Raw genomic sequence first — 23,302 nt, forward strand, 5'->3', positions numbered from 1 at the left:
TAAATAATTATTTAAAGATATAATATTTATAAAATAAGCAATGAAATTTAACTTAATTTGACAAGTGAGTTTCGATTTACTAAACCACCTTAGGTCATACAAAAAAAAACAGTTTACTTGTTCTATTGTACCTCAGGTTTTAAATCTACCATCTTTCTAGAGGACGCCTCGTCAAGATTGTGAGTTTCGACATTGGGAAATAATTCTTCAATTTTATTTATTCTCTGCTTCAAAGCGGTATTTACATCATTAGTCCATGTAACCGAATTGTGAAGCTTTCTTATAAGTCCTAAAAATAAAGTTTGTTAACAAATTATAACTGAGATGCATTTAATAAGATTTTTTTATTATATGATAAATGAATAAAAGAATATAATAGGTATAGTATACCGAGGAAAAGATTACCTTACGTGTTAAAAAACGTGATTTGGTATGTGAGTATATAACAAAAATTAGGAATAATTGACGCATTCAAAAATGCATTCTTTTAAAACTCACTCCTATGCTTACATAAATATTAAGTTTATCTTTTAAGTAAAGTAGATAAGGGTGTAAAACATTGGTATAAAAACTACAAATTACCTATATAGGCTTCCGCGAGCACTGCATGCAGAGGTGCCAAATTTGGTTCTCCAGGTAGTACATCCCGTTGTGTACCATGGACTTTCATGTCCGTGATTTTAACTTTCTCTCCGGGGTTAGTACTGTAAAACATAACACAAGGAAACAATTCCATACCCTCGACATTTTCGAAAGCTATCTTTGGCTCTTCTCCATTTTTGCCTGTAATATTAAAACTCAATATAATCCAGGGCCGAAAAAAATGTTCTCTTTATTCTTATACAAAACATGTTTATTTTTGTTTAAAAGAATTTTTATTGTTATAAACACGATTTTAAATCGAAAGTTGGTATTCTGTTTAAAACTAGTTTAAAACACTTACTTTATGCAAACTCTGTTTTATACTACATTAAGAAGTATAGTTCATATCAAATAGACTGTTGGTCAAGTGGAGTTCACTTGACCGGTACAACGTTGCCCACTTTTACATATTTTCTTTTAATCAAAATATGTATTTCAGTAAACATAAATAAATTAATAACATTAAAACACAGCAACACCAACAAAGGTTTAAACATGTTTTAAACAAAAAATTAATGGTGGTAAAAATGGTGTTTTAAACCAAACGTTTAACACATAACAACAAATATATGATTAAAATTATTAGAGTACGCACCAAAACTTAAAGTCTTTGCGTCCATATCTAACACGACAGTTATATAGTCTCCTTGCGTGTAACTCTGGAAACAAATATCTCTTTCCCCATTATGATAAAGACTTCCACTATATGCTCTATATAACCACATATCAGTGGTAGACCTATGACTAAAATCTCTAACTGGTAGTCTAGCAACCCCTATACATGTTCCTAAAAAAATGAACTTACAATTACTCCGCGAGAGACACCTTGTATGTATGTACCTTCATTTCCTCTGTTTTCTTTAACAATAAGAATTTTCCATTGATAACAACCCGATTTTATAGCTTGTAAACCCAATCCGTATCCACGACCACCAGATCCATGAATTAAAGTTAAGCTTCCTGAAATAAACCGATTAGTAATTTTCAAATATATCAACATCTAAAATAAATGTCTTAAAAAGATTTGGTTATGTAATGAATAGCAAAATAGGAATTATATTAAATACGCACCGTCAATTGTACAGTTAACACATTTTTCTGGATCAAAACCCATGTCGTGAACAGGAACATTTCCCTCGCTTTCTTTAAAATCTTTGACAGTAAGAATATCATCGGCTGGGTCGAATTTGTTACCAAATGAAACGGAAAACGAATTATTTGACGAATCCGCCCATATCTCCTTGCCCAAGAAACAGAACAACTTCGCTACAATGTGTTTCCTTAAAGCATCGTCTATATGTACCGGTTTCAAGTTAGGCAGGATTATTTGCAGAAGTTGCAGTATCAATAATTTCGGTCTCAGTACCTTGATCTGGGAGTTGTAACTCAAGTTCATATTGAAGGTACCCAGTATCGTCAAAAACGCATATATCCATTTCTTTGTGGCTAACAGGCGTTGAATATTGCTACCGGACGAAATAACTCTTAAAAATAATAGGAAATCGCCCATGTGACGTTCGTTGCCCCACTGGAACGCTTGCGAAACGAAATCTTGGCAGCACTCGTCAAAAATTTCTATAGTTTTTAGAAACTGATTATGTAAAACACCGATTATAATTTCTAATGGAGCTATATCAATATTTTTGGAGTTGATGCAACAAGACATGGCCAATATATGTATCAGCCTCAACGAAGCCATCGTGAGAATCTCTGACTTCGTGTAAGGCTGAAATCCAAAGTTACCAATATTGACCAGTTGCATTAGATTTTGAACTAGATCGTTGTTGATGATCAAGCTCAAATCGTTTGGTTGATATCGAGTGCTAAGGGAAAATACTGTCACCAAAAGCAAATGCTGGTATTCACAATTTTCGGACACTTGATTTTTTAAGGACGTCGTTAGGTAGTCGTAAATTCCTTGTACAATTGTGCGAATTTTTTCCTGCATTTCCATGGGAGAACTTTGAATGCCTTCCAAATAATGATGGAACGGCGTACAGGAGTCGTCATTGCATATATTACAAAATCCGAAACATCCTTCCAATAGTTGCTGATGGATACAGTTTAAAACCTGACAGAAAGCATATTAAATTATAGGTACTAATTCACAAATATTTCGAAATGTCATCAACTCACTGTTAAAGTTGGTTCTTTACTTGTAAGGTGGTATATAAGCTGATCTAGAGCTTCGAAGCGACTTGCAGCTCTTTTCTTGTGACATAACAAAGCTTTCAAAACAATCGCCGGATCATTTGACCATCCATTATCGCTAAAAAATAATGACTTAAACTTGACTTTCACTTTCATGCATCCGTTATCCGACGATACGATATTAATTTTCTTGGTTGAATTTAAAGGCTTCGATTGGTTAGAAAATTACGCAGTTTTTAAATTTATTGCATTTTCATGCCTCCATTCATCGGATTTACGATTTGCTTGTGATTAATGTCATTTGATATTTTCATTTTCATAACGATTTCGCTGTTTTACTTACTGACATTGCTACTAGCTCTTGCACTATTATGTTTTTATTAAGGTTAGATTAAATTTGTCAAAAAAGCGTCAAAACCTACGTTATCGTACGATTTTTCTCCGTTGCCGGGTTGGGGTAAAAAATTTACGGATGAAAAGTGGAGCGAAATCACTATGACCTATCAGAGCGCCGTTGGACCATCGCATCGTATCACCGGATAACGGATGCATGAAAATCAAGCTTTAGACATATTCATAGTATATCTGTAAATACACTAGATCGACTCTCGTGGTAAAACCAAAAATTGATGATAATATTAAGGCATACTGAATCGTTGCTCAGACACCAATTCCATTAATGTTTATCTAATAAATTTGAAAGCTGGTTTCAAAATATATATAATTAACTCTTAGTAATTAGTAGTCAAATCACATTAGCTCTCGCAATTCGATTTTGAAGATAATACTTTGTAAATTAGGTCCTGAGGAACTAGTTCTTTGAGAAATCAAATTGTTTCAACTTTATTAAGTTTTTATGAAGTGAATATTATTAAGATGAACTGAATTTTTACTTATCTGTGTTTTTTTATCACCGGTAATATACTTACGCCTTACATCCTGCTTTTTCCTCAGTTCCACTGATAACATAATTAAGACTCAACGAACAAACGTGCCTCAAATCGGCTAACGTGGGATCTCTCTCAGACTTATAAAATTCGATGTAAGGTTTCTCTGATACCTCTTCGTCTGACTCCATCTCGCCTAACGATATATCTACTTTGGTACCGCGCACGTAGATCAGCAGAAACAAACATCTTTGTAAAACCTTCTGACAAAATATCTCGAAGTCGATTTCTCTCAAAACCAATTGGGTATTGTCTTCCGATATTACTTTAGACTCGTCACTATCCTTATCTTCTTCCATCGGTTCCTGCTCTCTAAATTTTGAGCTGTACATAAGACTGAATAGCTTTTGTCTTAACGTATTTGAATACTAGAAATAAATATAATTATATGCTTAATCATTATATTATACTTAATCGAAAAGTTTTACGAAGAAGAGTGCTTTGAACTGTCAAATTCAAAGCCAACTTGTTCATAAAAATTTTTGATTCTATAGTATAGAAGTACCGTATGATCGACAAAAAACGGCGTCAGCGATGGCTATGAAATGAAGATCGCTGTCATTTTATATGTAAATTTATAGGGAAATGTCATCGATTGTCATTTCCCAGTCAACTGGACGCCGTTTTTTTTCGATCATACGGTATAATAATATAGTTCATCAGATATACAGAGTTATTTACGATACTCTCCTATCAGACGTTTATGGAGAGTCACTTATTCTAAATTCTGAAATTTTGATTGCTTATAATATCCTATCGGTAACAAAGAGTCTTGGGTCAGTATTTACACCTCGCTATACTACGCTTATGAATCGCTATGGGCCATGGCAATCTAGTAAGTCGTCGAGAGAAAAATGAAAAGCGTTTATTAATATATTCTTTCATTACCACTTAATCCAGCGCGGCGTTTGGAAAAATACTTACTTTTTTCTCTTTGTTCGGTACGCCTTATTGTACTGAACACATTGATTGTACTCTTCGCATATACGAAAATTGTCACCCAAAGCAAGGCGTTTCAGATCGTATATAAATGAATGCATGAGTTAAATGCATGAAATATTTTTGGCCTCGATATTTTACTCTTAGCTACAATCTTTTTTTAATGCAACGCTCTGTATATTACTGTATCTTACGATTCTATTTGCAATTCAAGACATGACAATTATTGACATTTAAAAAATTACAAACGTCCCTCTTTAACTTGTTGGAGAATTTAAAGGTTAAATCATAAAAAAAATGGTTCATATTTTAATGTTGTAGATACAGCTGGGTTGTTATTTAACTATCTGTTATTTTATAACAATTATTTAGAAATAACATAACGTAACCGTTGCTACTTCTAAAAAATAACAGATATAAAATGTGGCGCTCTGCATCGGCATCGCCACGAAATTCTATGCGGGTCGAAGCAATTCCAAAAAATAACTAGTATGTAAAATCTGTTATTTCGACAACCATCGACAAAGGACGGCAGTCGTGATATGGCGGAGTGGGGAATGCGCTACGGCGAACGTTGCTGAATCGGTCGATAGTCGTGTTGAGCTTGTAACAGCTTAAAAATAACGTATACAAAATAAGCAGCTTTTGTTAACCAGTTGCGAGCATAACGCGTGTCGGTCGAGATAACCGGGGTGGGAAAGTAACGGCTGCTGCATCGGTTGATTGTCGATGTAGGGCTCGCACCGGGTTGGAGAATAACGTTTAGGAAATAAGTAGTTATTTTAGATACGTTGTTTTTTACCTGTTACGTCGTGATACGGCGGAGTGGGGAATCCGCTACGACGAACGTTGCTGAATTGGTCGATAGTCGTGTTGAGCTCGTAACAGCTTAAAAGTAACGTATACAAAATAAGCAGCTTTTGTTAACCAGTTGCGAGCATAACGCGTGTCGGTCGAGATAACCGGGGTGGAGAATAACATTTAGGAAATAAGTAGTTATTTTAGATACGTTGTTTTTTAACCTGTTACGAGCATAAAAGGCGGTCGAGATAAGCGGAGTTGGAAAATAATAGCTTTTTCGCTTGTGTCGATCAATCGCGGTGTACGGTGGCGTTAGAATTTAATTATTTAATTTTTAATACATATATTTGCAATAAATATAACTAAAGGTTATTTTGTGTTTTATAAAACATATTGATAGTCTGAATTTATTTCAATAGTTTGAAAGTGATTTCGTTTTGTCGGATTTCTGGGTATTTTTTGGCATCAATAATGCATGGTAAATAAAAGTAATTATTAATTACAATTGAATTAAAGAAAATTGTCTTGATTAAGCTTCTGTTATTAGAATCGTTTTGAGCAAGTTTAACGTTATGTTACACCACTGCGTCTAACGGAACGTGGCAGGTCGTAACTGATTTATGAGCCTAGCTACTTGTCCATCTTTTTTCCTTGTCAATAATTTTATTTATAACTTAACCTACCTTAAACACCTCTTTAAATGCAGCTGCATTGTTACCCTTGTCTAACAGTCCTGTTACTTTCAATACCGCATAAAAGAAGCATCTCGTAATACGATCAAACATTTTTCGTTTTTCTTCGTCAAACTCGAACGTTTCGTCTTCTAGATTTTGTAACATTTTACCAAATATGTCTTCGGATTCTTGATTATCTTGAGTTACGGCACACGCCTCGTCGTATTGGCAAGGTAAATCAAAAGCTAATTTACATAGTTTCTGTACATTTTTAGACAGGTTCTCAAATGTTACCAACATGCTATTTAAATTATTTGACCTGCAACAATATTAACAAATAATGAACTGATGAATAGTTTATTATTTTTAAAACGGCAAATGTATGGTAAATGTACAACTGGCATAAGACGCTACAAGATACAGGGTAAAGGTGGGAATTCTAGTTCCCTGGGAAGAACTAGTTCATTAGTTCGAGTTCCTTCAGAGGAATAATTCTTTGAACGCCGGTCGCGGCCGGAACTGCGGACCGACTAGTTCCCTGTGAACTTGTCGTTTAAGAAACTGAGAACTAGTTCCTTTCGTTTCCGGGATCAGTAACACACGGCTGGCAACATTGTCCCCGGTCTCGCCTAGCATCAGTCTATGACTTTGAATAAAAATATTAAGGAAGTAGCATATTAAAAATCTTAGATCGAACGCGACGGGCTCCTAAAATGGCCGACTTAAATTCCGGTTTATCGGTGCCGTTCTATACTCTGTTTTTTTTCTCAGGTAAGATTTCGACAGACGATGACAGAAGAAAAGCAGATGACGTCCCATACCAATCTATTTATTTTACTAAAAAAAGTTTCTAATAATTTTTAAGTTATCTATGGATGGGTTTAAATATAAATCCGTCATACGTCGTGTCTTGTTGTTTTTAACCAGTTTTATTGGTTTATTTAAAAAATGACAGATCGTATTTCAATTTTATTGGTTTGACGGAACGATGAACGATAAACGGACGCCGATGCGTATGAACTCGCCTTTAGATTTTTGTCATTTTTGACGCTTGTCAAAGTCTTGCCAAATTATAGGTTATAATTTTGTGTCAACTTTTGTTAAATACCCTGCGTTTTGGAAGATGATGCATTTTGATTCGTATTATTACGTGTGTTTTGTGTCTTTTGAAGTCAAGTGGAGGAAAAATCGAGTGAAAATTAACTGTAGACCCAGAGCACAGTTTATGGTTAATACTCGCTGCCCAGGCAGAAAGTCTTATACACCCCATCGTTAAAGTTTGTATACCATCTCGTCGTAGATAAGTGCATCTTGTATATGGTAGAAGGATCAAACTAAACACATACTAAAAACTGGAGTAGCTGTAAAATATCGACATCACACGATAGGTAAATAATGGATTTTAGTACTGCAGAAAAATAATGTCAAGAGGTACTGGTTTAAAAAAATTAAGATTAAAGTTAATTAATCAACCTTCAAGGTATAAAATTTGGTAGGTGTTATTATTAATAAAATAGTTTGTTTTATTTACCTATGTTGTTTTATTTATTCCTGTGGAATATTACAAATTTTGTATTTGTGCATAAGTTATATTGATAAATATAATCATAAATGCGGGTAGTTTCATAAAGCTTGAAAGTAAAAAATAGTTCTTTTTTATATTTTTTTGGTATGTAGTGTCTTTTTTTTCTGTATGTAGTTTGTTTTGTATTAACACATACCGGTTTTATTAAATAAAATAACTCGATTACATTTTTTCACTTTTATACAGTTTTTTTCACAATATTTTGAAGTAATCACTTGTCATCTTGTCAATCAAATTTTAAATATTTCCTGCTATGCGTTCCAGTTGTACCAACTTATTTCTTTGTAAAATAAAATAAACTACTTTGAAATTAAAATGACAGACACATCTATCACTGTCAAGGATCTTCTCGTTGGACAGACTATAATTTTATGCAAAACGTATAAAAACATAATGTAGGGTAGACTCAATTTGTTATTTTTTTCTATTTTACATTGTGAATGTTGAAATGTTGGTAGTTATTAAACTTGTTATAAAAATATATAATTTTAATAAAAATTAAGTATTAAGTAATTAAATAAGTTATAATAATTATTTATTAACACAAACATACGATACGCTACTGAAGCAGGTAAGTCAAATTGACGTATCTAAATTCTTTGACATCTAATCTTTGACAAGTGGTAAATAAAAGCAAAAATGCAAGAAAAAATATATAATTAGTTAATTTTAAGTGAATTTCATAAATGATTGGTTTACCACACTATGTATATTATATAGTCACTTACTAGCGAAAAGTTATTCCATTATTTCCCTCGATTTTTGAACGAGATCTACCACACGCTACACAACCAATTTATTTTACAGTCTTTTTCGATAAATTGCAATTATGTCACTGTTAATTTAAGTTCTGTAACAATTTTCTTCTAGATTTACCACCTTTAAACAACTATCAGTAGTAGAATAAATAATAAATAACAGAAAATAAACAGAAAAAAAGACTAAAAGATCCACAAAATTTCAAATCAAATTCAAATATGTCAAATGAATCGTCAAACAGAACTGTAAGGATCCCCACCCTAGGGCCCTTTGTCCGTCTACCATGCATGAATACATGGATAACATTATACTCCTTCCTTCATCATACATATTTCCTTCCTTAACCTTTTTATTCAAAGGTCTATGATCACACTAACCGATCCGTCGCTGTCGCATATATCTCGGTACTCAGAACTGCGGAGCGAATAGTTCCTGAGGAAACAGTTTTTTTTAACTATCCGGGAACTATTATATCTCCTTTTGTTCCGGAATTCAATGTTCATTGGAATTAATTCGTTTACGAACTACACAACTCTACTACACAGTCAAGAAGAAACTGTTTTGTTCTCATTTTCTATGTAACTTCTTTTGCGTCTAATCGCGTTTATCCTAAAGTATATAAACGATGGAAAAAAACATGGAGTCAGAATTGGCATGGAAATAGAGATCGTTGTCACTTTTAAATATAAACTTTTATGGTCGTTATTTTACATACACATCATACAGTAGGTATACTCTGTTATTTTTCTCAGGCAAGATTTCGACAGACAATGACAGAAAAAAAGGAGATGACGTCCATACCAATCCATTTATTTAACTAAAAAAATATTTTTTAAGTTAACTATGGATGGGTTTATACATATATATAAATCCGTCATGCGTCATCTCTTGTTGTTTTTAACCAGCTTTATTGGTTTATTTCAAGAATGACAGATCATATTTCAACATTATTGATAAACGGACCCGTATGAACTCGGCTTAAAATTTTTGAGAATTGTCAAACACTTGCCAAATTCCAAATTATAGGTTATAATTTTGTGTCAAATTATGTCAAATAGAAATGATAAATTTTGCATTTTGGACTATGTTATTACGTGTGTTTCGTGGATTTTAAAATTAAGTGGAGGAAAACTCAAAGGGGAAATAAGTGTTGACCCAGACCATAGTTTACAGTTAATATTCGATGCCCAGAGATAGTTGGCCAGAGAGTTGTATTAGCCACAAATAAAGTTTGTATACTATCTTGTATATGATACCAAAAACTGGAGTGTCTGTAAAATAACAGCACACTATAGGTAAATAATAATCATATTGAATAATTATATTGATAAATGTAACAATAAATGCAGGAAGTTGCTTGAGCTTGAAACATGGCTTGAAAGCAGGAAATATTTTTATATCTTTTTTTGGTATGTGGTGTTTTTTAAACTACACCCTTGCTTGTTTTGTATTAACGCATATTGTAATTGTTTTTAATAAAATAACTCAATTAGATTTTTTCAATTTTATACAGTTTTATTTCACAATATTTTGATGTATCACCTTTTTGTCACTTAAATTTTAAATATATTAATTTTCTACTATGCGTTCCAATTGTACCAACTTATTTCTTTGTAAAATAAAATAAACTACTTTGAAAATAAAATGACAGACACATCTATCACTGTCAAGGATCTTGTCGTTGGACAGACTATATACTTGCTTACCCAGACACATACGATAATTCTTCTAGGCATTCCAACCCTAAATCTTCGTTTTCGACGCCAGACGAAAATATTACACTTGTGAGCCAATTGCGGCACAATAATTCTTCTCTGCTGTGTAATTCACCTACAACCATTCCTCCTAAACAGTGACCGACCAAAAGCGAACACGTCTTTTGCATATCTACGATCCAAATCCACGATTGTTCGGCTAATTGAGCTAAGGTGGGTGTTTCAGATCCTAGAAAAATATTCCATAAGATGGATAAAAATGAACTATATAGATAATAAAAGGATGTAAATAACATTACATAAATAATGAAAGGAAATTCAGGCATAATTGATAATTTTGTAAGATTTATGTAGATATTTTTGCACGTTTAAATTGACGTGTTTTTGGATTTTTTGAAAAAAAGAATACCCTGGTCGTTATGCCTTGAGGAACGTTTTCGATGGGCCACCCTGTATAGAGGGTGATTGACGGCCATGGCCCGTTATACGTTTATGGAGAACCGGTGATTTTTTTGAAAATATGTATTTTTGCTAAGGTGCCCGGTGGCGTAGAGGTACAGGCTCTCGTCTACCAATCTCAAGGTGTGGGTTCGATTCCCACACCCGGCATTTCATCAGCCAACTATTTTTATTAAAATAAAAATAGTTTGGGTACCTAGGTCGACTCAGCCTTAAATGAGTACTTGGGATTCACAATCCTGAGGTAATAATAGGCGGTTGAAGCGTAGTGCTAGCCACATTACCTTCCTTGTATACCGAACGGCTCTAGTATAGCAAGCTGTACCTTGCTACTTTCAAGGCATTAAACGCTATATACGGGAGCTATTATTATTATTATATGTATTTTTGCATAAAGGCACCTGCTCCCTCTGTCTAAATTATTTTCAGCATTACAATGTTGCCGCTTCATACTAAAAGTGGTAGCATCTTTGTTATTTTACATGGAACTCCGGGTATATTATATTTTTCAAAACTACTTCCACATCTCAAAATTTTTCTTTATACTAACCTATCTAATTTCTAATGGTTTTCGATACAAAAAATAAACCATGTGTAAAACTGACAAAAACATGATCTTGAATAAGAATTGGTTAAATCATAAATTCGGCATATTGAAAAAATAAAATTTGGTTTATAGGTTAAGGAAAGACGACATATTCGATCTGTCTAAATCAACTGGTTGGATATCAAATAGAGAGGCCAGATAAAAATCAAACAGTTGCAGTTGCGCAAAATCAAATAGGTTGCTTTTATAGGTTACAAGCCGCCAATGATTCCTAATATAAAAAAGACAATACTTTTTTTCGAACTTACTTGAGCCATCTTTATCGTTTTCCACTATCAGTTCGGATGGCAACAATTGGTTGAAAGCATCCAAAGCTTTCAATACTTCTAAAAGAGGGTTATAAATTATTCTAATGTATGCAACAGGCATTAGCAATAAGGAATTTAAGATTTTAAACAACATTGCGCCAGCAATAGAGTCTAAAAGAACGTTATAGAGTAATTCCAGAGAATTCGGATAGACCACCTAAAAATAAACATAATTATTTAAAAAAAGGACCTTAAATTAACAAGCTTCTTACCAAAATTGTAGCTCCTTTTTTTAGAACTTGTATAGCAAATTCGAATAAACTTTTCAGATGATTGACCAAGAAATCGTTGTCGTTTGAAATTTCCTTTACTTGTATTTTGTTCGATACAATATAATGAGCGAGCATATGGTTTTGAAGTGACGAAAGCAACCTTTAATAAATAAATTCTAATAATTTATTATCTAAACTTAATTTTGGAGCACCTACTTTTGAAGATGACAAACTTTTGAATTTCCGGGCTTCTGCCATTTATAGTTTGTTTTAATAGCCATATATTTCAAAATAGATTCCATGGTTTCCTCGGTGTTTTTAGTAAACGACTGCAGCAATGTGTGCATCAGAGTTGATGTCATTTTCCCATCTAACTCTTTAGACTTATCTGTACTGACAGCATATCCTGTGAACAGAGTAAAGACCAGTCTGTATGGAAATCGACCCTGACACCATTTTTGCTGATTCTTATGTAAAACTATAATAAATGACCTACTGAATCTAAATATGACCTCCGTTTTCTCCTATCACCCCCCGTTTTTAAGGGAAACCCCTTACGGAGGTGTTTCCGTTCAAATTGTAATAAAATCAATAAATTTGATCAATTTTCTCGTTTTATTGCATTTTTTTCACTTACTTTTTTACATATTTCAGCTTCTAACCCTAGTAAATAATAAAGTTATAAGTATATAGCAACACATAAAGCAACATGTTGTTATATATAAAAGTATATACCGGGTGAGTCTAAGTGGCTCACCTGTTAGGCTTAACTTCAGGTAAAAAAAAGAGATTTGGTATGTTACATAAATTAGGATTGACTGACGTATTCAATTGTTTTCGGCCACTTCCTGTTTCACAGGAAATGATTACAACTTTTGATTTTTAAATGACACCCTCGGTATATTTTTACTTTATTTGGCAGAAAATGAAACGCTCTGAATAGAATGACATATCATACGTCAACTCTTGACATTTTTGCCTAAAAATCGTATTTTAAATTTCAATTGAGCCTTGGAAAAATAGATTTGATCATCTAATGTTTTTCCTGTATTGTCTTGGCTAGTTAAAAGATGCTCAAATCGTATTTTTAATGATATATCATTTTTTTCAAATGGAACAAGGGTGGCTCATTAGCATATTTGGAAAAAGCATTTTTTACGCATAATTTGGTACCATACACTTGGTATTCAACAACTTTTTTGCGAAAAAAATTTATAAACGTGTTCCTGGGGTCAAAATATGCCACACCTAAAAATATTTGTACATATTTATGACTCACCCTGTATAAAAATGAAGAGAGAGAGTTCTCCTGAAAATGGTGGGTGTTAGAAGAAAACCAAAACTATATTTGGATTTAGGTCAGATACGTCATTTTAAATAAGAATCAGCAGGTAATGGTACAGTGCTCAAGAAAAATGTATTTTTTTGCAGAACAGTGTTATCCTAACAATTACTTAAAAGTGAATCAATCAATAAGTTTACCTAATAATGAGGCTATATGAATGGGATCTTCTAAGCTGCTTAAAATAATACTTAAGAGCATCTGTTGTCCTTGAGACAAGGAGTTGCCACTGGACAAATGAGAGTGTAGAAATTCGACTCTTTCATTTAACAAAGGTAAAAGTAACGGTGCGCCTATATTTAATACTTCCTTGGAAAGATTATGAATTTCTTCTGTAGCGTCTATATCCACTAATCTATAATAATAATTATTAATCAATTATTTTCTTCTTGATTATACTTTTCTAATAAGAAAAGTTTTAATGTGAGTGAGCCGTTTTAATGTCACAGAACAATATAATTTTAGCAATTTTTATCATAACTATTTTTGATTACGATATATGACTTTGTAAGAAGCCGTGTTTCGATCCTTTCAATATGTGAAACACAAGTGCACTATACATTCTTAAAAACGTAGTTTTTAGTCAAGCTTTGATATATTGTATATAGTGATGGAATAACTCAAAAGTACTCGAAACTTCGCTCGAGTACTTGATTATTGAAATAACCGACATCGCTCGATTATGAACGAGCGATGCAAGTCACGAGTTACAAGCAACGAACGCAAGCGATCCTAAAATGAAATAAATTAAAATCCGATTTTAATGTGACATACTCGATAAAAAGCGAATTTTCTACATACATTGCAGGTAGAAAATTTATACGACGGCGTATATATATTTATCCGTTGCGTATCTGAGGGACAAAATTTTAGGACCTACATCGACAATGCTTTGAAATAAACTAAATCAAGCGAAGAAGCGAATCGCTCGTCGCTTGCTACTTGCCATTCATCACCGAAAGAATATGTGCCCTGCGCACGCAACTTACAGCTTGGCGTTAACGAGTACTTATAACAAGCGACGGGCAAAAAACCGTATTTTTAAATACGAGTGATATTTCGCTCGAGCGATCACTCGGTTTGCAATCCCTTGAAACTCGAGTACTCGATTATTGAAATTAATCGGTTTTTCCCATCACGATACCAAAAGTCGCCTCACTGCCTCAGAAAGTAACACTCACAAATTTTATGGTATTAAAACTCTAATTTTTGAAGTGAAACTTCTTAACGCGCGATGGAAGTAGAAATTGATGGCCGTGACACGAGACGTGAGAGGAAAAGTGGTAACGATCTGGGAGCGGTGTAACTCGGGTTCTATGTGAGCTAGAGGGCTAAAACTCGGAATGTAGATGGGTCAGAATGGAATCCTCAGACGGGCAGACACAGACCGAAGTAAGAAGAAGTTTCAGTTCAAATATGCGCACATGGTCAGTGGCGGATACAGAGGGATACCTAAAATCTGTAAATTGTGTTAAATATCAGGCTTTTTGGTTAAAAATGGCGACCTAAAAAGCATATTCTACATTACTTTTTATTTTGGGCCCCCCCTAAAATAAATTCCTGTATCCGCCCCGGCACATGGTGCACACACAATTTTTATTTTTATTTAAACGAGACACTGTATATTAAAAGTGTATTTGATAGCTCATTTTTTCTGCTATCAAAATCATGTCATGCATGCCAATTTTGTTTAATAGTATTATCTAGTTATATTTATATTAATATTATTTATTGGGTTATAAACCTGCCTGAAAAAAATCTCATTACTTAAAGCATTACCTAAATAAAGCAGTCCTTAACTCCTTGGCATGCTTATTTAAAACATTGGTGTTCAAATTGGCACTAATACAAAGATGAAAATGAGTACACAATAACTTTAAGGTTAAAATTATAAAGTTTTCGTGATCCTCCCTAGTTTTAAACGGTTGTGGAGGTTTCTCATATGTAAAACAATTAGTATATTTTTCCAAGAACACCTATAAAAGTATAGAAAATCAATATGCTTTATAAATTTGAAAAATAATAGAATGACACCTTAAAGTAATTAAATGTTTTCTCGTGTAAATCAAGACAGAATGGTTTATGCCTGGTAATTTGATGGTTCTCAGCTGGTACGCTGGTCCATGCAATGGAATGCGATGTGCCTGCACTGATCTGTCTAACCATAACGCCTTCTAGACCCATAACTTTAAGAGGTCTTGTAATAGGACTAGAAGTGTGTCCCTGTCCACACTGACCTACTGTGTTGACGCCCCAAGCGTAAATCTTAAAAAATATATATTAAAATTTTCACTTCTAAAATGGTAATGGCTAGATAATTTACTTGAAATTCGTCAGTTAAGGCTAAACAATGGTTGTCACCGACGGATATATCAATTATTCTAAAAGGAACTAGGTCTTCAACTAAAAGAGGTTGTAATCCTATTACATCAGCGGATCCCATACCAAGAGCAGGCCCAGTTCCCCAAGTATATACCTATAAAATATAAAAATACGTTGATATTACGCAAAACATCCTTATTAATAATATGAAACATTTATTGCATTGCGAGCTGGCAACTCTTACTTTTGGGTAGCATAGGGATCTTATTAAGTCGGAGTGAGAGAAATGCGACGGTGTGCTGTTGCGGCGTTGCCACATTTCTTCGGTACGCCTTTCTCTATCAAGTAAAGTAAAATCACGATCGCAAACCGCTTATTTTTAAAGACTTATATTTTCGAAAAGATAGCTAGATAAAATCTTTAGATATGTTACTGAGCATCTGAAATGGAATTATAAGGATATCGTTAGGGTATCCATTTTTTTATAACGAGAAAACGTCAGTAATCGCGGTAATTTAAAAACTCAACTTTCTAACACATAACACGCGATAACTCAAGAACTACTTTAGATATTGAAACTCTTTTTTTATTTTGAAGTTCGGATCTTTTACAAGATGTTTAAATAAGAAAAATTCGATAAGCTTGTTTTTTTTATTCAAAATTTTAAAAAAAACCATCCGTTTTTTTTAGTGCATTGCAATTTTCAGCAATCGTGTAACTTTTTTTATTTATTAAGATTATTACATACTGTCTGCGAAGAAAGTATAGCAGAAATATTAGCAAAGTTTCTGAAAAAAACTACAATCAATTATTTCTAACGGATTTCGAGATATCGATTTTTGAATTCAGAGTTCTAATAGTACGATCACTGTCGAACACCAACTCAATTCCACTTATTTTTACCAAAAGTGCAAGTGTTTCTAACTTGCATTTAAAAACTTACAAGCTATAGAGAAAATGACAACGACTCGTTAATAAATAAACAAATAAAGTATCGCGAGACATAATTAAATAGTGAAGCTGAACGCATGACTTCGATGACCGGTCGACCGCGTCGAATCTGCTATATCCCCTTCCACGTCTCTTAGCAATGTGGACAATTTCTGGGTTTATTTAATACGTTTGGCAACGTTTTTACTGTTTTTTTTTGTTCAGTACATTATAAACGCATTGTACTCTTCTTACATACGAAAATCTCGACCCAAGACTAACCTTTGTCAGCCCTTAGTATATTCTGTCCAACAAGACAATAACATAACAGTGAGATTTTTGTTCTATGAAAATAGATAGCATATCATCTAAAACTACAAAACTAATGTAATGCAAATTAACGCCTATACGTAATAAATAAAATTGTAGACGAAAGAACATCTTTCTTTTCTATTAATTGTTCAAAAGTGAAAATTTAGATGTAATTGTATTGTTAAATATTTAAATATATGTAAATATTACCTGCCCCATATTGGTCAACGCTACAGAAAATGATGTGCCGGCGCATACTTTCTGTATTATTAATCCTTGTAGAGCTTCTATTAGTTTTGGTTTGTATACCTAAAAAGAAAAATATAATTCTATATTAAATAATAATGATTAAAATCAAATTTAATAAATAAAACCTATGGAAAACACTCTAATCATAATTATGTATGAGCTGTAATTTTTCAAAAAATACTCTCTAGTACTTAAATTTTATTACAGTTGAGGGTTGGAACCTTTGGTGTTAGACAGCAAAATAAAAACACTAAATCACCACAATACACCGAAACACTTTTACTTTTACACTGGACGCACGTTTCGCTAACCATGCATAGCATCATCAGCAGATGATTATAAACTGGTGTGTGAGTTTATAATCATCTGCTGATGATGCTAACATGGTTAGCGAAACGCGCGTCCAGTGTAAAAGTAAAAGTGTTTTGGTGTATTGTGGTGATTTAGTGTTTTTCTTTTACTTAAATTTTTGAAATAACAAACCGAAGTAAATAATTATATTGCATTCCACAATTAGACGACCTACCTTGGCAATTTCTCCATGTCCGAGTTTGCCATTGTCGCCACTACCAAAAGACCAAACTTTTGTACCGTCTCTAGATACTGCCAAAGTATGGGAACTGCCACACGAGACTTGACCAATGTCCACTAGATCAGTGACCATCGTCGGAATATGACGTCCAGCGTTATCCCCATGACCCAAACGACCATATTCGCCTTCGCCTAGTTTGAATAATAAAGTCTTAATAGAGAAACACTAGCCTAAAACGTACTATGAATATTGCTTATTAGCGTCACTGTTGTCATTTAGTGAACCCGTATGCTTGATTTTCATCCATCCGTTTATCCGACGATACGATATTAATTTTATTGGTTGAATTTAAAGACTTCGATTGGTTAGAAAATTACGCAGTTTTTAGATTTATTGCATTGTCATGCCTTCGTTCATCGGATGTACGATTTGCTTATGATTGGTGTCATTTCCATAACGATTTCCCTGTTTTACTTATAGTCTAAGAGCTAGCAACGTTATCGATAGAGCATTTTAAGAAAACTGTTTTTTAATACATCTTTTGTTATGCTCTCCTGAACAGAGTGCGGACCGTCTGGCTGTCGGTAGATGTTGCGTTCACTACTGCGCATCATATCAACATCTGTTCACTACTTCTCATCACAAATTCGCCCTGTATTTCAGGAACTAAGGAGGCTAGGACAAACATATGTGTAGCATATTTAGTTTCATAAAAAAGTAACAAAATAATGTGAAAATCGCTACTCATAAACGAGAAATTCCCTAAAACACACAAAAATGGGATACCCTGTACACTGGATATATGTGATGCTGGACATGTGATGCGAAGTAGCGAACCGCAGTAGTCTACCGGCAGCCAGATTTGCCGCCCTTGGGTCACGAGGGCACAGGAGAGCATAGCAAAATATATATTAAAAAACCAGCTTTCTTAAAATTCTTGTTTTCCCGACGTTGCCAGCTCTTGTACTATTATATTTTTATTAAGGTTAGATTAGATTTGTCAAAAAAGTGTCAAAACGTCAGTTATCGCACGATCTTTCTCCGTTGACGTGCTGGAGTAAAAAAATTACAGATGAAAAGTGGCGCGACATCGCTATGATCAATCAATGCACCGTCGCATCGTATCAACATATAACGGACACATGAAAATCAAGCTTTATTCTTCCTATTTTTGTGACCACTTTTTCAAATAAACTCCCATAAGAGATATTTCCCCTTACTACATTGAAGAGACTTTACTACATTAGGTTGATATAAAATACACAAAATTTTTACATTTTCCTATAATAATACATAATAACAATCCTCATAGTCAGTGTTTAATTTTTACATAACACAACAATCACCATATTCAAAATGTTGTTTAATTTTTACATCAACTTACCCCAAGTCCACAACCTCCCATCTTCTGTTATTGCGGCGCTATGTCTATATCCAGCATTAATAAATCTTATAGTTTTTCCGGAAAATGGTCCTAGTATCCGTTCCGGTTTCTTGTAAGTCACACAATTACCATGTCCGAGTTTGCCATAATCTCCATCTCCCCAACTGTATACATGACCATTATCTGTCAAAGCTAAGGTATGTCCATCAGAACCTAAAAGAAAAAAGAACGAAAAAATATATCCACTTTACAATAATTGACATCTGTACTACCTTTTGAACTAGACAATTTTTTTACAACACTATCTAGCAAAACTTTTTTTGGTAATGCTTGATTTGAAGTTTCACCCAGGCCCAAACGTCCATAGCTTCCTCTACCACAAGCGCTTACATATCCATCCCAGTGGATAACAAAAGTGCAATACTGACCTGCTTCAATCTTAAATAAAAGACAAAGATGTTCAAATTCAAGCATATAAAAAAAAATAGTTTCTTAATTTCCAAGAATGCAATTATATAAAATATATTCATTTGGGAATTATTTTTCAATATTATATATACAGGGTGGTCCGAACTGTATTCCGGAAACTTCGGCAGAATATTCTGCAGATAAAAATAAGTAAAAATGTTCGTATAGATGTATGTTCAAAAATGCTTAGTTTCGGAGATACAGGGTGTAGAAGTTTCATTTTTATTTCGATTTTTTCCAAATAATTTCTGCAGTAACGTCAATATTTGGATTGAAATAGGTGTCTGGGAGTTTTTTGACATGAGAAATTTGATTTTGATGTCAATATGACTCCTACTCGTAGAGGGCGCCAATTACATATTTTTTAACTGGTTGGAAGAGTAATAACTTTTCGTCCGTACCTGTATAAAACTACTGAGTAAACAAATATACATTTACGACGCTTTTTCTTTTTTGTAAATATACATTTACTTTTTTTTTCTACGTAAAAAAGGTCTCTTGGTAAAAATCGCTATGAGTAATGGTTTTCGAGATATTTGGAATCGAAATTATCAATACCTGTCATCATTGACATAAATTAAACATGTTGACTAAATAGTTATTAGACTAAGATCATAAATTTAAAATGTTTTTGTACCAAAAGTTCAACAAAACTGTTTTATCATCATTTTTTTTTGCAGAAAAAATATGATTAATTTAAAAAAATAAAAATTTCCCAAATTTATTATTTCAGTGAAATAAGTATCTACTCAACGTGTTTATTTTTCGTTAATAATGGCATGTATTGACTATTTCCATTCTAAATATCTTGAGAACGGTTGCTCGTAGCGATTTTTACAAAGAGATATTTTTTACGTAAAAAATCACAGAGTTATATATTTTTTCCCTCGGTAGTTTTATACAGGTACGGACAAAAAGTTATTACGCTTCTAAACAGTTAAAACACCTGTAGGTGGCGCCCTCTTCCAGTAGGAGTCATATTGACATCAAAATCCAAATTTCTCATGTCAAAAAACTCTCAGACACCAATTTTCATCTGAATATTATCTGAAATGAAAATGAAATTTCTACACCCTGTATCTCCGAAACTAAGCATTTCAGGACATGCATTTATACAAACTTTTTTACCTATTTTTATCTGCAGAATATGCTGCCGAAGTTTCCGGAATACAATTCGGACCACCCTGTATATAATAATATACAGGGTGTCCGAGAAATAAGTGCAAGTATTTTAACTGGTAGTATAGTTCAAAATAGTTATAGAAACACGCCTATGAGGTTCTTTTCGCGAAATTTTTTTTTGAGAATTCGAAATTTTTTGAAAAAGTTTTTGGAAATTTTTTTAGTTTGTAGTTAAAAAACACAATTTCTTTATAATATGGCAACATAGGTATTAGATTAAATTTACAAGAAAGAAAATCCAGAAAAGATCCAGTGGTTCTCAAATTTTAACAAAAAATCATTTTTTTTGGAGATTTTCAAAGTAAAATACCTAACTCCGTTATTTTGGACTTATTTGAAAAACGATAAAGAAAAAATATGTTTCTTTTATGTAGATCTACCAGCACTTAAAATACTTGCACTTATTTCTGGGACACCCTGTATAATAACTTTCTATACTTTTTTTGTTAACATATTTTTAGGATTTGGAGTTAATAAGGAATATTATCTCTTCAAAAAAAGCTATCAGACTTTTTTGAAGAGATGAATCCGCCGCAGAGGTATAGACATTTTTTAAGGAATATTATAATTTTAAAGGATAAATAAAATTCCTTAAGAATGAGTAAGCAGAGTTTTATATGAAATCGAAAAAAAACAGTTCACATTAGGTCAAATTCATAGATGGTTGATTACCTTAATATACAGTTTATAAAAAAATAAGCCAATGAACTGTTGGACCATTATATCCATTTAATAATAAAGCTTATAAAGTGCTATAAATTACTTCTTTTTTCTCTAACAGATATCCACTTATTGAATCTGATTAAATGTTCAGATTTTACAAAAAAAAAACAGTTCACTTAAAGTCAAGTTCAATAGATGGTTGAATCACTTAATATCTAATTTACCAAAAAAATAGTTAAGCCAATGAACTGTAATATAAGCCAACAAACTGTAAGTTATTGGAATATTTCCATTTAATAAAACTTATAAAGTTTTATGAATTATCACTTCTCTTTTCATTAATAGATACTCACTTGTTGAACCTGATTAAATATTTTAGATTTTACAGGTAACAATATTTTTTCATGTTGACCCTCAGCTAATTGGCTTGAAGAATTAGAACCCCAAACAAATACATCTGATTTTTCATAAACACCTAATTCAGATTCACAAGCAGTTGTCTCTGCTACTGAACAAGCTCCGCCTGTAAAACATAATTTACAATATAAAAAACAGTTTTTTAATTGATTAATATTAATTATTCAACTTACCATAATCTACAGCCATTAGAGATAAAATTTCAATAAGATATATAGCAGCTTCATACATTGATATTGGTTCAGAGCTGTCTTTTTTCCATGATTCATTTTTCAGACGAGGCTTTACACCTTCAAGCTGTGATATAGCCTTGGTAAATAACTCACTAAAATTCCATTTAAAAATTAAAATATTAATATAACTGGCTTGCACATTTTACCTTTCGATAGTCTGGTTCATAGAAGCATCTAAGGCCATGTCGATCCACTCCAAGAGAAATCTCAATGATCCTCTTTGAAGAGCCAAACCAATTAAGATTTCAGAAGCCAGCAATTTTCCTCTACTATCTGCAGCTGTTTCGTGAAGAACTGCATTTTTCAAAAAATCACAAACTTGTTCCAAACTGGTTATTCCTAAATAAGTCAGTTGCACATCGTTTGACAAGCATAAAGGTGGCAGTTTCTTAATGAGGGAAACTGTGGTTTCTAGCACTGAATTACATAAAGATGGTATGCCTAAAATTCCACTAACTTGCCAGTTCTGTTGCAACAAAGAGAAGAGGAGACTAAGGCCTGTTTTTACACCAATTTCTAGAAGAGCTTGAGATCCTTAAATTTTTATAATTTCATTAAAAATATAAACTATAGTATAACATTTCACTTTATTACCTGACAATACTTCTCTAGTTACAGTACTAACAACAGGGGAATTTTTAACATTCATTGCTTGTCCATCAGATGTCTTATCCTTATCATGGTATTTTATTATCAAGGCATAATATATTCTTTTTAAAATCATCATTCTCTGTTTTAAAAGAACAGAAAACTGAGTGGATGAACATATTTCTCTAGCTAACTGATGCTACATAAATAAATAATAAAATAAGTAAAAACTGTACTATAATATAAACATATTGTATAGTATTTCCAACATCAGTTGGACTGGTTTGGGGGGTTAATTTGAATATGTAATGGAGCCTCAAACCAGTCCAAGTGTTGGTTTATACCATATTTATAAATAAAAAAAATCCAAATATAAAAAGAATTACCTGAGATGTTAAGAGTGTGTTTAAATAGTTTGTTAGTTCCAGGGATGTAGGAGCTTCATATTGAAAACTTGGCAAAGCTTGTACATCATTATAAGAAGATAACGTTGTTGGTATGACACGTACTTCTTTATTTTGCAACAATACATCATACATGGACTGCACCAAATCTCTGTTTGCTATATTATCAGTATCTTTTTGAGCCCATGTTGAATTTGTTTGTTCAACCCATTCTAATTCAATATTCATACTTGGATTTTCCATTTTTCCTTCTCTTCACATATTTTTTACAACTATATTCATTTGAATTATTACATTAATTATTTAAATCTGATTGTGGTCTTTATCCATAGATCTTTATCACAAATAAACAAAACCACTTGTAATAAAACACTCAGAATTTTGTTTTTATCAGATATTAGTACACAAGCTGACAAAACGAATTGTTCAGGATTTGTCAAATTAATCAGATTGTCAAACAAAATCAGATGGTTAACA

General features: G+C 32.8%; 1 protein-coding gene across 1 annotated transcript in view; it reads right to left on the minus strand.

The window, feature by feature from the left end:
• The window catches only part of LOC115879721 (probable E3 ubiquitin-protein ligase HERC1), a 68,050-nt gene extending 44,787 nt beyond the window's left edge, over positions 1–23,263 (minus strand). The window contains exons 1-25 of the mRNA XM_030896682.1: positions 22,808–23,263; positions 22,428–22,620; positions 21,980–22,367; positions 21,774–21,925; positions 21,537–21,706; positions 19,143–19,308; positions 18,871–19,083; positions 17,481–17,677; positions 16,916–17,014; positions 15,465–15,617; positions 15,176–15,406; positions 14,921–15,117; positions 13,282–13,496; positions 12,016–12,205; positions 11,800–11,959; positions 11,528–11,744; positions 10,205–10,442; positions 6,164–6,473; positions 3,723–4,108; positions 2,779–2,911; positions 1,714–2,713; positions 1,483–1,602; positions 1,238–1,429; positions 583–783; positions 132–289 (exon numbers count right to left, since the gene is read on the minus strand). Of these exons, the coding sequence (XP_030752542.1) occupies positions 132–289; positions 583–783; positions 1,238–1,429; positions 1,483–1,602; positions 1,714–2,713; positions 2,779–2,911; positions 3,723–4,108; positions 6,164–6,473; positions 10,205–10,442; positions 11,528–11,744; positions 11,800–11,959; positions 12,016–12,205; positions 13,282–13,496; positions 14,921–15,117; positions 15,176–15,406; positions 15,465–15,617; positions 16,916–17,014; positions 17,481–17,677; positions 18,871–19,083; positions 19,143–19,308; positions 21,537–21,706; positions 21,774–21,925; positions 21,980–22,367; positions 22,428–22,620; positions 22,808–23,068 (5,940 nt within the window). The 5' untranslated portion in view covers positions 23,069–23,263. The remainder of the gene's footprint in view (positions 1–131; positions 290–582; positions 784–1,237; positions 1,430–1,482; positions 1,603–1,713; positions 2,714–2,778; positions 2,912–3,722; positions 4,109–6,163; positions 6,474–10,204; positions 10,443–11,527; positions 11,745–11,799; positions 11,960–12,015; positions 12,206–13,281; positions 13,497–14,920; positions 15,118–15,175; positions 15,407–15,464; positions 15,618–16,915; positions 17,015–17,480; positions 17,678–18,870; positions 19,084–19,142; positions 19,309–21,536; positions 21,707–21,773; positions 21,926–21,979; positions 22,368–22,427; positions 22,621–22,807) is intronic.
• Positions 23,264–23,302: the final 39 nt, after the last annotated feature.

Source organism: Sitophilus oryzae, unplaced genomic scaffold (assembly GCF_002938485.1).
Source record: "Sitophilus oryzae breed Bouriz unplaced genomic scaffold, Soryzae_2.0 scaffold_1586_pilon_pilon, whole genome shotgun sequence".
In the NCBI taxonomy this organism is placed as follows: Eukaryota; Metazoa; Arthropoda; class Insecta; order Coleoptera; family Curculionidae; genus Sitophilus; species Sitophilus oryzae.